This window comes from Anopheles cruzii, chromosome 2, assembly GCF_943734635.1.
Source record: "Anopheles cruzii chromosome 2, idAnoCruzAS_RS32_06, whole genome shotgun sequence".
NCBI classification, from domain to species: Eukaryota; Metazoa; Arthropoda; class Insecta; order Diptera; family Culicidae; genus Anopheles; species Anopheles cruzii.
The window spans coordinates 5,782,394-5,797,610 of NC_069144.1; the positions used below are offsets into that span (position 1 = coordinate 5,782,394).

Below are 15,217 nucleotides of genomic sequence, written 5' to 3' on the forward strand. Positions count from 1 at the left end.
CGGCACCTGTGACAGGAGCTTCGCCGATGCCACCCAGCATCTTATCGGGCCGCTGGAAAATCGAATCGGGCCGGTTAATCGAAACGCCATTATACAGCAAATAAATCTCATTATCCCCGGGCCCAGGCCGGGACAGTAACACGTTAAATCTCGTGCCCGAGTCGCGCAACCGCCGCACCATCTATTTTCCACAATTTTCCACCATTTTCCACCGTTGTTTTCGTTCTTCACGTTCCACATCGACACCCACACGAATGTAAACTGTGCGCGTTACCCTCACATCCGGTGGTAATGGGCTACGGTCCGTTTGGTAGAGAGAATATGTTTTGTGACCCCGTTTTCCCACGGGACGGGGAACAATAAATTTCAAATAGTAGAACGGGGCAAAAAAACGGCACACACGGGGCCACCAATCGCCCGCCAACGGGCCGCGGCGCGTAATAAAGATTTATTCATTATTGAATATAAATATTAATTTCAATATTTAATTAACCCACATCTCACGCACGGCCGGGCTCCGTGCGGCAGAAGGCCACACGGTACGGCAGTTGTCACGCTGGCTGCACGAGAGGTTATTAAAATACACACACGCAGACTACCGAAGGGTTTCCCGGGTCCCTCAAATAGCGGGTCCCAAAAATCGCCAACACACAACAATCAAACGGCAAGTGTATTGTTGTTAGTTCCGAATGCGAAAAATAAAACCACGGTGGCCACCACGGATTGCCGTGTGTGCCTCACTCACACACAGTCGAGTTCTTCCGGATGGAAAGCAAACGGCCGCCGTCGTCGTTGGTTGATTGCGAACCGGAGTGCTCCGGCGGCAGCGGGGACTGCGAAAGCGAAAAGTTATAACCATTCAAATTAACATTTAAATAATTTAAACAGCATAAAAGGGCAGACCCGCAGCAACAGCAGCAACAACAACAACAGTAGGGCGGGTTGCATCGTGCTTCGTGTTTGATCGACACGACGCGAATCGGATATCGGCAACCCCGCACGCTCGGCTCGGCTTTGGCTCGCGGATTCGAAGGAAAGCCGGCGCCCGATGTCGGGGTCCTCGGAGCAGAAAGAAAACAGAGAGCGCCGCCGTTTATGGTGGGCCACAGTGGGTCGCTTTCTTTGGACGGGCTGGACAAAACTGGCCACTATTCAAACCCTAACTTTTAATTGCTAAGGGATCGCAAGGATACGACGGAAACGTTACACCATTGTGTTACAATTTGTTCGTCTTCGATCGATTGGTAGTCGTAAAGGTCACACCACCATTTGAGGTCCGGCGGACCTGCCCATAGTGGTGCCGTGATGTGTGGATTGAACCAACTGCCCGCCACACCGGGCTGAGGTGGGGTCGCGGGTGTGATAATGGGAATATTTATAGCACCTCGCCCGCCTCGACCGAAGTAGTCACTTTGGCTCCGACGGCGGCGGGCGAGTAAAATATTATGTTGTTCAAATTGATAGCACCGCGCTTAATGCATGCGGAAAGGTTTTTCAATTTATTTCACACCAACACCAGCCGGCGACGGGGCGCCTCCATCGATGCCGCACGCTTCCGTGTTGTTTGTGGCGGGTTGAAGAAGCAGCGGCGCATCCACCTGGCAACCAACGCGTGGCCCCCCCTCGGAACCAGTCAGCTGCGAAATTTCGAGAGGGTTCGGCCCGCACGAAATCGCACCGGAAGCCACCACCCGAAGCACCCGCTTCAGCAGGAGCAGTCAGGCACGGGCAAATATCACTTTGCCTAACTTCAGGCGTTTTCGGACCTCGACAAGCATTGCTCGTCTTCGGCCCGCCCTGGAACAAATATCCGGTTCGCAAAAGTTCGCTTGTTTGTGGATCGTGTTGATTTTTTATTTATTTTCCCATTCCCCGGCATGCTACCTTTCAGTCCCTCACTCTCGCGCCCGCTGTTCAAACTCCAAACAGAATAGCTCCTTTGTTCCGATTATGGCGTCGGAGTGGGTTCTGCGTTCTGTCGGGTTTTTTGCCCGTGTGCAGTTGTGCAGGGTGCATCGCCAGCGGTTGCACTTTTCGTTCGGCGTTCTGCCCACGGCCTCTCGTTATCTGTGCTGACCTGGTTTTCGGGGGGCTATTGATTGCTAAAGCCGGTAGGTTGATTAACGGAGAGTGCCCAACCGGTGGGATTACTCTACAAATCTCCCCGCTATCGGGGACCACGGACCGGGCCTGCGATATGATCCAACAACACTCTGACACCACGGGGCGGAGATTAAAAATGATATTTTGATCGGCCGGCGGCTGCTGCGGACGCATTTTTCGAAGGTTATCGGTTGTGTCCGAAGCAGGGATTAAAGTGCTTGGCTTGGCTACATGACACACACTGAGCCAGGGTGTTTTGTACCTCTTTTTTCTTTAACCATTCGTCTGATTGAGTGTAGTTGAAGTACTGTAATTGTTTCAGCTTGGATGGCGTCCTGTAAGAGACACATAACGAAATAGTCTTCAGGAAGGCACTTGCAGCAGGCATAAACAAACCCATCCTTACTGACAGTATTTAACCTACCTGCATAAACAAAGCCTGATTAACTGACAGCTCCAAAATATCATCAATAATAGAGCCGAAAAATCTCTGCCAACGGAAATTGAGAACGAAGCTAGTCATTTAGTAACTCATTCAGTAACCAAAAATTGCCCAATATTTCATAGAAACAGCGACACGTAATGGCACACGTTGTAAGCCCCTAAATAGGAATGTTAAGCCTCGAACTGTGAACAGAAAAATGGGAAACTATTTCAGAATCACCTAGCATGAACATTTAACTTTATTCTTCGGCACTTCGGTATCCATTTCAAGTACCGAAACGGCCACTGCCACCGCCAGTTCCCTAATTACAATGGCCACGCCGACCTCGGCCATCTCAGAAATGCGCGCATCTTTTGGCAATTCGCGCGAATGCGAACATCGAGACTTCACTAATAGCATTACGACCACGGCCTCGCGGCCCCGCAGTCGAGCATTTTCCGATACGAAATTGAATCAAATTTCTGACATTTTCCGACGCTGCTCCTCTGCTGCTGTTCGATAAAAGCCGCGGCCGCGTAGCCGGGCGGGCGGGAACCGGAAATACACGAGTGTCGAGGCTGTCGATTGTCCAAAGTGCACGGCAAAGTGAAACATTTTAAAACGCGCAAACCCTGCGTCCTGTGGCAAGAAGGGCAAAACGGGCAGGCAAGGGCCGCCGCCCCCCGACAATAATGCAGCTGCCATTGAGAAGCCAACGCCACTTTTCGCCAAACACGCAAACCGGCCGGCCCGGTGTTTGGTGAGCCAAAATGGCGGTGGCGGCGGCCAGTGAAGTAGAAAATTGAATTTTATTTCAAATAGTTGCACACTGCCATCGACGTTGTCGCGCCCCGCGCCATTTGACTTTTTATTTATCCTCCTCTTTTTGCGTAGCGTTCCTTTCCGCGGAAACAGGGTCTCTGAAGTGAGCTGGTCCCGGGAGTGGAAGTGCGGTGAAATGGTGCGAAGGTCTCGTCGAGCCGGCGACGAAGGCACTTCTCGTGAATTATTTGATTGAAAAATTTGAACCCCCCGTCACACACACACACACGGGGAGCGAAGTCTCGGCTCGGCGACGAATTAATGACGGACGGGCCGACGGACGGGCCTGTCAAAAGCCTGACATCGTCCCGGGACCACTCAGCCAGTCGGAAGTGGAGCGAGCGACCTCTCTTTCGAGTCCCTTCGAGCCAACGTGTGTTACAGCAAACAAAGCAACCGGAGCGCGCCACGTTGACCACCCTTTTGTGCGAGGTCCTTCTGCTGGGAAATCAGAAGCTCAGGGCAGGACCAAAACGAATGGGAGGCCGGTGCCGAAAAATTCGAACTATTTTCCGTTTGGCACGTCCACGCGGCGCGGCCTTCGGACGGAAACTAAGTTAAACATCATCAACGTTCAAATATTGACAAACTCACCGGTGTCCGGGTCCGGTGGTGCTGCCTAGCAGCCTCGTGTCCTGGCCATCCGGTGCTACTGCCCCTGGTCAGCAAACGCAACTTCGGCACTACTATTTGCGGAACCAAACCGAGAACCCCGGTGCCAATTAACTTACTCCCGTGCGTGGTTTTCGTCCTGACTTCGGACCCGCATGGCTCAGGGGGGCGAAGCCGTCCCCCCCCGGGTGTGGTCGGCGAATTTTAACGAGCTCCCGAGCGTTTCCAATTTGCCCGCGGCCCCGAAAATCGATTGGCTCGCGCCGCGCCCAATGAAGTGAACCGAGGTCGGGGACGCATCCTGGGCGATCGTCAAATTTGCATTTCGATTGTGTTCCAATGGTTGATTAGTGCCGCCGTCGAAGTAACGTTTGGGCGATGAAATGTTTCAAATTGTTGCAAAGTACCCATTGGTGCCTGTCCGTCCGTCCGTGACAGTCGGCTACAAGATATTGATAAGGCCCCAGTATTTAAATTAACTCCTTAAGCTCGCTCATCATCAGATCGTGTCCCAGAGCCTTCCGATCGGATTGAGAAACTGAACTTCTCGCCTCCCAAGAACGACGAAAAAAACCTCCGAAAAGCGGTCCCAGTTTGACTTATCGCACGCCGGGCTCGATACTCGTTATCACCGTTCGGCCCGGCCGGAATCGTGCCGCACGCTGAACGTGACACATTCAATTTTAATTAGAACATCACTCGGCCACGTCTGGCTGGCTGCCGACGGTGATCGATCATACGCACGGTTGCCGGTCCCTACGACGACCTACCTGACTAACGAGCCTCGTTTTGCTTCTCATCGCCCCCCTTGCAGGTACCTCCTTCGGCAACAGCCTCTCGGACCCGATGCTCGATCCGGACTTCATCGACAGCCCGCCGATGGTGCAGCCCAAGTTCACGTCCCGCTCGCAATCGATACGGGCCGTGATCGGCGACACCATCACGCTGCCCTGCGAGGTAGAGAACCTAGGTAAGTGACTAGCTCCCCGGGCACCCGGAAACAAGGCGCGCCGCCGGGCCGCGGCGGCCTATCCGCGTCAATCCGCTCCACAAAGAAGAACCCCCGAGTCATTCGTCCGGGTTCTTTTGTCGGCCGCAAAGGACGACACGGCATCGGTGTCGCGTCACGAAAGAAATCGAGAAACACCGCCAGGCTGGCGGGCTGGAAATGTGGCCCAGGGGACACCGGTGTGCCTCGGAAACCCCCATCGGAGAATGACACCGGATATCATGCTGAATTCGGTTACCTCGTTTTCATCCTGTTTCGGGATCCGTTGCCGTCATCCGGGGCCGGGGATTTTTTATCGGAGACCAAAAGAAACTGGCCTCCAAGAGAGGGAGGAGGAAGTCCCCAGTACGGGGATCCTGACAGGGCGACGGGGCGTAGGGGATTATGCAAAAATGTTCGCTTCGGAATGTGGCGACGTGTCTCCGTGGCTCTCCAGGGTGGGCCATAAAAAACGGCTGCAAAATGGTACCGAAGGCTGCGATATCATAGGCCACTAAGACAGAGAGAGAGCGAGAGCGAGATGGAGTGCCAGTGGAGCATGTCGCCTAATCTGCCAGATTACAGAAGATGCCATCAATCTGCACGATTGTGTCGGTGCAGCGGCCGACGGATTGAAGCATTACACGCCTGGGAAGGCGATTACAAGGCAGCCACGCACACAGCCTCAGCGCCTTAGCTCAGGATCGTTGGCAGATTATTTAGGAAATTAAATCCTGCTCCACGTGCGGCGTGCGTGTCGTATAAGCCGTCGGCTCGCTCACCAAGTGATCCTGTTTCAGCGCTAGAGGGCGCCACTCGTTATTTTTAACAAGTTGACAGTTACGTCGCCCGATTGGCGTGCGAGGCGATCGCAGCACACGCTGACAAGCAGCAAACAGTGTGTTTGCCCATCAGCAGTTGCATATTTAGTTTCATTGTGGCGTGTGAAGTGTACGGTAAAAAAGGGGAAAGAATTGTAATGTAATTTGGAATTCGTAATGAACCCAGTTTCTGAGGGTGAGCCAGTGAATTCAGTGGACGGAGAATTTTGGGAAAAACCAAATTAATGCTTTTTCCCACACACAGGGCAAGCGAAAAAAAGATGGCTACCATGTCATGGCCATGCAGAAGCAAAAACGCGGTAAACGAGGACCACACGGAACTTTAACTAATTTAAATACACTCTCTTTCCGTACCTCTTTCGCGCTCTCTCTTTCTCTCTCTCTGTGGGGAGACCCCGGCCAGACCGGTGTGGAATTGAAATGTGCATTTAAGCTGTTATTTTAATTGAATCATGCTGCCGGACGCAGTTCATTTGCGCGCAAATGGCCTCAGCCGCCGCCGCCGCCGGGTGTTCCGTGTCGGGTAGCGATGCGTAAAAATATACATGCATTTACTAAATCAAATAGGATGATAATTAATTTTTCATATCCCATTTCGCCCACCGTGGTGTGCGACGGAGCTGCCGTGGCGCGACACCTCGGCAAGGGCTTGTGATGTCCCGTGGCACACCCTGTGTAGCGAACGCTGCAGGATTGTGCTGAAAATCACTCGCCATTCTATGCTCGGCACACCATAACACGCTACACTTTCGCGCTGTGTGTGTGTGTGCGCGTGTATAAATTATTTCGATCGGTAACACGAGGGCTGCCATAGGGCCCATAGCGGTCCCCTCCACCCGTCTCCAGCGGCTCAGCTCCAGCCCTGGACTGCTAATGGTGCAATCGAACTGCAAATAAATGAACCTCCCCTGGAACCCCCCGGGAAGGGCTCAAGGAGCGCCGGCGAGGTACGATCGGAAAGTGTCTTGCCCACAAAGGCCTCGCGGCCTGCTTGGCGTGCAGTCTTCTGCAGTTCCGCATCCTGCAGCTTGCAAGCGCCCGCTGTTCGAAATTTAATCCTCGCTCTGACCCAACCCAGCGTTGCGTTGTTTCGTTGGGATCCATTGCTCTTCGGGAACCGGAATCCGGGGTTCTGTTTGAACAGCTTATGGCCGGGTCTGTTTTGCAAATGAGCACATATTCCGGGCGCACACGCGTGCTCATCCCGTGCTCGCCAGCCGGCCAGGGTCGGGGCGCATTTGCATACCCCGGGCCAATCGGAGCTGGGCTGCGGGAACAAATACCCGGACCCCGCTGCCACTGGGTCAAAAAAGCGGATTTTGTTTGAACTTCCACCACCAAGCGTGGGAGCCTGGGAGTTGGACCGTCCACTCCGGTGATTACGCCCACCCCCCCACACCCAATTGCCGGGCCGGGACCATTTCGCACGCCCAACCAACTTCCGGTCCGGTGCCGGGGTGCGCGTCATGATAATTACAGTCCAAATAATTTTATTCGCTTCAGCGCGGCGCTGGTTTTTTGTTTGGTTCTGTTTCGTTCGGTTCCATCTGCTTGCACTTTGATTTCGGACTATTGTTTCGAGTGTGGCCCATTTACACGGAACGGTGGGTGAAATTAATTTAGACAACAATCAACGGGCCCCGGGTTTGGTTGATCATCCCCCCCCGGTGTCCCCCGGTGATTATTGCGTGGCGTGGCGGAAATGAAGAATCTGCGCCAGAGTCTGTGTTGCCGCCGTGTGGTGCTTGTCAAGGAAGTGCATTAATTACAACCAGCCGATCGCGATCTCGGCCCTTTGGATGCTTATTCGATAGCCATACACTAATCGGTGATTGGAGCTTGTTATGGGACTTTTTTTAAGTTTATTGAAAGGCCGCGTTTGACGCATACTGTTCTACTAAACTGAATTGAATAATAGAATAACATTTTTTTAAATATGTTTACTATCAGTTTTATAATTTGCATTCGTTTGTCAGTTCAACTACTCGAATGTAAAAATATAGTTTTATAATTATAAATTTTGAAAGTATTGGCTGTGTTGGTTTCTTCCACAAATACAAGGTGTTCCATCAAGATCCCACTATTTAAATTTTGGATAACTCCGCTATTTTTCAGTCGATTTTGACAAATAAACAAGATTAATTTGTAGTAAAGAATGCCGTTTATTAACAATTCACCCAGAATACAATATCGATCAAATGACCGCCTCCATTAGACACACAAATAGCGGCCTTTTTTGAGCATTTTTCGTTGTATTTGACAACATTTTGGTAATGGATAAGGTAAAAGCAGCAATTTCCGTTGTGATGTTAGCTTTCAATTCTTCAATGGTCTTCGGTTGGCTGACATAAATCTTACTATTCGAATAGCCCCACAGAAAGAAGTCAGAAGAAATTCGGCATTAATAAGCACGCACAGTTTTCACAATTGTACCAATAGAACGATTATTTTCAATGCAGAGCGCTATAATTTCATCTCGCTGTTTTACCGTAAATTAACCCAAACGGCATAGACTGAAGTTTCAAAATCTGGTTAATTGGTCAAAATCGACTAACATTTAAATAGTTGAATCGTGATAGAACACCCTGTATAAAAAAAAACTAATTTGACTTGTCTGGACGAAAAGTTTAAAGGCCCGTTTACACGTAGCGATATATCGTTGCAATGCCTTGTATCCATTATTCGTAGCGATATATCGCAGCCAAGGTGGAGCGTCTACACGCCACGATGTATCGTCTCGATTTGCAATGACAGGCATGGAAGTAACACTGTATTGGTCTGTCTTGCCATTGTGCGTTTCGGTTAAAAATAAAAAAATAGAACGTGCCAAGAGTACTTATCAGTCCCAGTGGTCGACGAAATGGCTTTTAAAGCGAAGCCATTATTCTCACGTTAAACTTTTCTTTAAAAACATTCAAAACAACATGCCAAACCACCATCAACACAGGCACACATGTATATCCACCGTCAGCACACGCACACATGTATGGAGATTGGACCGAAATTGATGCTCGGTGCATTCAATTTTTTTGATCTGCCAATCTGGTCGTATACAAGCAAATTGGTACTTTTTTGCTGTCTACACGTAAGGATATATCGTTGCAATTGGTTTCATATAAGGCATTGCAACGATATATCGCTACGTGTAAACGGCCCTTAAGGACTGATAAGCGATCGAAACAGGGACTATGAAGGCATGAAAGCGAACACATTGAAAACAAATAAAAATAATAATCAATTAACGGATTGATTTAATATGAATAATGTTCGTAAATTGCTTCATCAACCTCATCATTGGAAAACCCTCCGAGATAATGTGACAGTGAGACATTCAATACGGCAAGCGGTCCCATTTTGGCCACTGATTACCTCGCGAGTCGCGTACTTTTCTGCCATTCCAAAAAAGAAAATGTCCCCCTAAAGATATTAATTTTTCATTTTAAAGCTCCACCACCGCAACTCGCCCACCGTCTCGTCATTTAGTTACACAAACCGGACGCCGAACAAACACAGCTGGCGGCGGCGTTTGTTGAAAGCGAAGCGAGCGGAAGAAAAGAAACACACAAAAAACACTGGCCACCGAAACTCATCCACCGGTGGTCCTCCGAGGAGCAGCGATTCCGATTGCGAATTATGCCACGCGATGCGATGCGATGCACCAAACACAATGTTCGCAGTCGTGGCCGGAGTTCCCGGCGGTTCTCTATCATTACTTTTCGTTTATTTTGCACCCCTCAACGGGCTTTGCACGGGCTCAGGGTGGCCACGGGCAATTTTCGTGAAATTAGCAATCCCACATTCATCCCCGGGGCTGTTTTTGTGGCGTCGGCCGGCCCGACCGGGACCGGCGAAGACACCGTCGGTGGAAATGTGGTGTTTTGTGGTGGCCGCCGTCGTCGTCGTCGTCGGTTGTTCCTTTCCGGCGCACACGGCGTGTAGCTGTGCAGTGCGAGAACATGAAAGCGAGATGATTTTAAATTAAGTTTTAAATTCATTTGCCAAACGGCAAAATGATTCTTCACCGGCCACCGGCGAGCCGACGGAACCGAAGATTGCCATTTTCTTCTCGCGTTCCGTTTCCACTTTTTTTCTTTCAATTTCGGCTCAAGCAGAGTTTGTTTTTCTATTCCACGCCGTGAGCCGTGCGCCGCGCGACAGTAGACTGAACAAGTGCTCGGAGGAACTTTCCGAAGGATAATAGCCTGGGTTTCGTCTTTTTTCGCCATCCGCTCTCTTGAAGGACTCGTCGCAAGTTTATTGGGCACATAGTGGCTGCTGCTGCTGCTGCTGCTGTGGCTTCGTCTAATGAGCAGATGGCTTACACCGGCACGGCACGGAACGGCACGGAGCGACAAAGCCGAGCCCGAAGTGCATTTTAATTTGCTCATTAACATTAAACTATTCAATTATACATCTGAAACGATGATGTATGCTAATGGGGAAAGTTGAATCAAATTTGCGAAAGTGTGTATTAAGTTAGCCGCCGTCTTCGACGTCTTCGTCGTCGAGACGCCACCAGCTGTTCGGTGGGGCATTAAGCCGCTAATGGGTGTTCTCGCGGAGTCGCGAGAATGCTCGAAGAAAGTGACGCGCGAGTAGTTAAATGAGCAGCAGTAAGATTTAGGACCAGCAAAGGACCCCGGTTGTGAGCAGCACAGCAGCTGCGGTAAATGGCATGAAACCCATTTCGTAAGGGGTTTGGCCACACGTCGGCGTCATGGATGCATTCGGAGCTAAATCCTAGTCTCAGCGTCACTCAAAACAATCGAAATCCCCGTGACCGAAAGTTTCCGAACTTCGACTTAACTCCGATCGAACATCCCCGTCGGGGGTGGTTGCCTCGGGTTGCGGAGCGGACAGAGTGAAAGTCGTGTGTCCCGTGAACTTTTGGGCGTATCCAAATTGGCTCTTTCGAGAAGTTTCCTGTGCACCGTCCACCGCAGGACTTTGGCAACGCTTCCGATGTTCCGCTGGAAACTTCCCGAAACCCGATCGGCGGCGGAGTCTTTGAAAAACTTTCCCATCGCACACCGGGCATTGTCCTGCCCGGAGAGCTTCCGGTTCGTTTTTTTACCGCTCTCTCGGGCGATGCACTTCCTTGCATAGATCCTTGCAAGTGAGCAGCAATTTAGTGAGCGCGGACTTTTCTCATTCGCTTGTTTCTCGCTTCCTCAAAAAAAAAAAGGCCGGAACATCCTGCTGTGGCGTCGAGGGAGCGCCGTCGTGACGGCCGCCAATCTGATCATCACCCGCGACACCCGCTTCAAGCTGCTCGAGGGCTACAGTCTGCAGATTAAAAACGTGCGCCCGCAGGACGCCGGGGATTACAATTGCCAGATCGGTGACCACGACAACCGGGACCTGGTGCACACGGTCGAGATCCTGGTGCCACCGTCCGTCCGCTCGAACCCCGAAACTGGCCACGTGACGGTGCGGAAGGGCGGCACCGCCACGCTCGAGTGTAAGGCTTCGGGCAACCCCGTCCCGAGCATCAGCTGGACGCGCAAGGTAAGGCCCCTGCTCCTGGGCCTCGATCCCACGGACACGGAAAATTGATCGATTTGTCATTTCTCTCTCTCGCTCTCTCAAGGACTCGATACACGGATCGCCCCACCTATCCGAGGGGCCCACCCTCACACTGGAGAACGTCAACCGGCAGGACAGTGGCACGTACCGGTGCTACGCCGACAACGGCATCCGGGAGCCGGTCTTCGTCGACCTGCAGCTGATTGTGCTCTGTGAGTAATTGATTCACCAGCGACCGGAAGCAATCAGTCACTAATTGTGAAATGATTCGACAAAACACACGCCCCGTCCTCGACCCCCGGTCCTGAACGACGGGCCACGAACGGGGCACACCATCCGGACCGCCGGAAGTGGACGGAATTCGATTAAAAATAGATTTCTCGCCCAATCCTCTCGGTCCGAAAAACGGTTTTCAAATCGACTCCGGGTCCGTGTGGCGAGGATTCCGATTCGCACGCTTTTTGCACCACACTCCGGTCCGGTGTAACAATGTTGGCCTTTTTAATGATGATGAAGAATGAGTCCGTCGTCCTTCGATTCCCTTTCGATGTTCCCTTTAATTAGTCGCGCTGGCGAGCGCATTCAAATTCAGGGCCCTTCAGCCACCAAAGGATCAATTATGTTGTTGCCATCATCAAACGATCCTTACAGCGATTTTCCCACAGCGGCCGCCCGATTTCTTCATCAAACGATCCCCTATAAAATGGCCCTGCAGCGACCAAAAAACTCTGAATTCATATCCAAAAACGCCGGGGATTTGAAGCCTCCTTTTTTGGGTTGCGTTTGGGATGCTTCATAAGATACTTTCCCGGCGATGATGGTGGTTTCGGGTCAAAGAAAATTCGGGTTCGGTTCGAGCCACCGACCGACAATAAGCAGAGAACCAAGAAGAAGGCAGTTTTATGCAAACAATCTCCGGCAGCTTACGGCCCGGCCCGGCTCGGCGTGTTCCCCGAAGCCCCCGGGGGATGCCAGGGATGCGTTGCCGGGCGATTGCTTCGAGCGAACTCGAAATGATCATAATAATCGTATCATGGCCTCACTCGTGCTAATCGTATCAACAAGGGTCGCAATGAAGTCCTTTCCAGGCACCGCCCATCCAGCGTTTCGGGGTTTCGAAAATAATCGACCAACGAACACAATGCACCGTACGCCGTACGCCGGGCCACTGGCAGCTGGTGTTCCGGTACTTCCCGGAACCAGCTGCCAGGGACCCGGCCCGGCCCGGCATCTGGTGCGGGGCTGATTTTGATGGATTAAACTGCTCTCGTTTGATAAATTTGGTTTCGTTTCGTTTCTTCTTCTCCGACAGCACCGCCGGAAATCACAGTCGAAAAATCGTGGGTCCACGCCGGCGAAGGATACGAGGCCCAGCTCGTCTGCACCGTGCACGGCGACGCTAATCCAGAGGTAAGCCCAATGCAACACCGGAACTCTCACAAACAGGCCGTAGGCCTTGGGGCCCACGCTCGGCCCCGGGTCCGGGTGGTAAAATAAACGATACACCTTCCGGCAGAATGAAGGATTTTGCTATCTCTCTCTACCACTCTCCCGCTTTTTTAATAAATGTTCGACCTTGAACTGTGGCCCCGGGCCCCGGAGACAAATTGAGTTTTTATGCTCTCGGGTCCCGATGGTGCCTCGCCAGCGCCGTGGAGCTTTCGCATGGCGTTATTTACATATTTACTAGACTCGTGCTGTGCATTACTGCTTAATGAACGAGCTCCACTCGACAGGCACGGGGCCAGGCCGCGGCCACTTTATTAGCCCGACTATCAGGTTTGCAGTTTGTGCAAATCACACTGCGTGAGAAGCAATGGGAAACTGCGAAAGAAAAATCCGCAAAAACTCCTGAGAGCAGGAAGTACGCAGCAAGGAATAAGGAAAACATCCCCATTGCAAAGGAAATCTCGCGCAGCAGCAGCAGCAGCAAGGAAAACTTAGCAGCGCGCTGCATTATGCACTCGCTGAAAAATGCAACCAATAAATCAATCCCTTGCCAGCCAACGAAAGCTGCATAATGATGATGATGATGATGATGGTGATGATGGCAAAGTGCCGCGACGAAACGGTCGACCTTTTTGGGGAACGATGGTGACGGAACCGGTAGTAGTGTTTCGATGAATATCGACGCTGACTGCGGATGGTGGAATACTGAGTAAATCGTGCGAAATGCAGAAACTCGCTTCGTCGGGAAAAATGGCGTAGAACGTTTTCTTTCAAAGTCAGAGTGTCTCAGCGGGGGATGTCCATATATTTATTAACACGTCCCATTTTGTGGGACCATAGCTTTGCGATGCAGAGGTTTGATTTAATCCTCGCCAAGGCCAGTGAGTTTCCGGAGCAGTAAAAGATGCCAGAATAATCAATCAAAAGTAGAGTAAGAACATCAGTGGCGTTACATTAGCAGCAAAGCATAACGACGTTGATTCTATCAACTGCAGCATTCTGAATGGAATACCTGCAGAGGGTATGACTTTCATGTCAATCGATACTGTTCGATTCGATCGATCGATTCAACAGAATTTCTTAACTCGCTTGATTTACCAGGACTGTCGCCAAATATTTTTAAGCTGAAGGTTATTCTTTTGTGGAAATATTAATCCGCCGAAACTTCGCGAAAACTAACAAACTCATCGATGAAAAATATAAAAAAGAAGATACCCCCGAATTCCAATATTAACCGACGGATGTGCCCTTTGAATTTGAACGTGTGTTGTTTTTCCCTTGCAAAATAAAACTTTTCTAAATTAGCAAAATTCCTTCAATAGCAATGGGAGCTAAAGACTGCTTCTAGGGCCCCAAACCAACTGAAATTGACATTAGAAAAAGCTCTTGAAGAAGCGTAGCAATGCTCCAACAGAAATTTCGACAAATGGTCACTTTTTGGTGTGGCAATCGACATCTCCCCGAAGCGTCGTTTGACACACAATTATTCATTAGAACTGTCCCCTTGTAAAGTGTGTGTACGGAGGCGTTTTACATCACCGATACCAGGACGATTTCCCGGCTCAAATGCAAATGAAAAAGGTTCCACCAAAACGGTCGCCTTTCAACTTGTTTTCACGGTTGATTAAACGTCCCGAAAGGTCACCCGGGTGCGACCTCGACCAAATAAAAGATGGCCGCGCGCGGGAGGCAGGGCTTTTCTTCTCGTTTCCCCCGCGGGTTGCATTCCGGCCCGTTCCACCCCGTTTCATTTGTTCAACCCCCGGGGGGGGTGGCCAGTGTCATGGTTCATTGAAAGCCTGCATTACTCATGCACTTTACGCCGCCATTCCCGGTGTCCGTGGTCTCTAGTAAGCCCTACCGATACCGATGCTGCCACGCCAAGAGTCGAGCTGCGCAATGTTTATCGTCGAATTCGATTATCCGGATCCCGGATCGCTCGAAATCCGGCCGACCAAAGCAATCAATCCGAGTACGATTCCATTCTTTAGCTCATCGGTTCCATTCCTTTTAGCTTTCGTTTTTTTTTTCGGGGCCCGGGGACGGTTTATTCAACGTTGTCAAACGTTTATCAGAACACCGACCACCGGCCACCGGAACCGGTAGTTTCGCAATCAAGGAGCGCCCCGCAATAAAGAAGCGAACAGCATCGCCTCGGTCGGTTCCTCGGATCGGTCCATTTCGAAATTAAACGAATTCGAGCCACACACACGCGCGCAACACTCGGTCTCGGACGCAACTTGACTGACCGACTTGAACCCACTCTCCCCCCGGCGTCTTTCCAGGTGATGTGGTACCAGGACTCCTTTCTGCTGCACCCGAACGATCGGCGGACGATGGACACGCGCGGCGAGAAGCACTACCTATCGATCCGCAACGTTCGATCGTCCGATTTCGGCAATTACAGGTAATGCGCCCCACAGCACGTCGCTGCGGAGTAATAATAGACCG

At 51.1% G+C, this 15,217-nt stretch overlaps 1 protein-coding gene across 1 annotated transcript in view; it reads left to right on the plus strand.

Moving 5' to 3' along the window:
* The window catches only part of LOC128276256 (protein amalgam-like), an 80,506-nt gene that overhangs the window by 61,960 nt on the left and 3,329 nt on the right, over positions 1–15,217 (plus strand). The window contains exons 2-6 of the mRNA XM_053014729.1: positions 4,776–4,931; positions 10,977–11,299; positions 11,382–11,529; positions 12,630–12,727; positions 15,052–15,173. Coding sequence (XP_052870689.1) covers positions 4,776–4,931; positions 10,977–11,299; positions 11,382–11,529; positions 12,630–12,727; positions 15,052–15,173 — 847 coding nt within the window. The remainder of the gene's footprint in view (positions 1–4,775; positions 4,932–10,976; positions 11,300–11,381; positions 11,530–12,629; positions 12,728–15,051; positions 15,174–15,217) is intronic.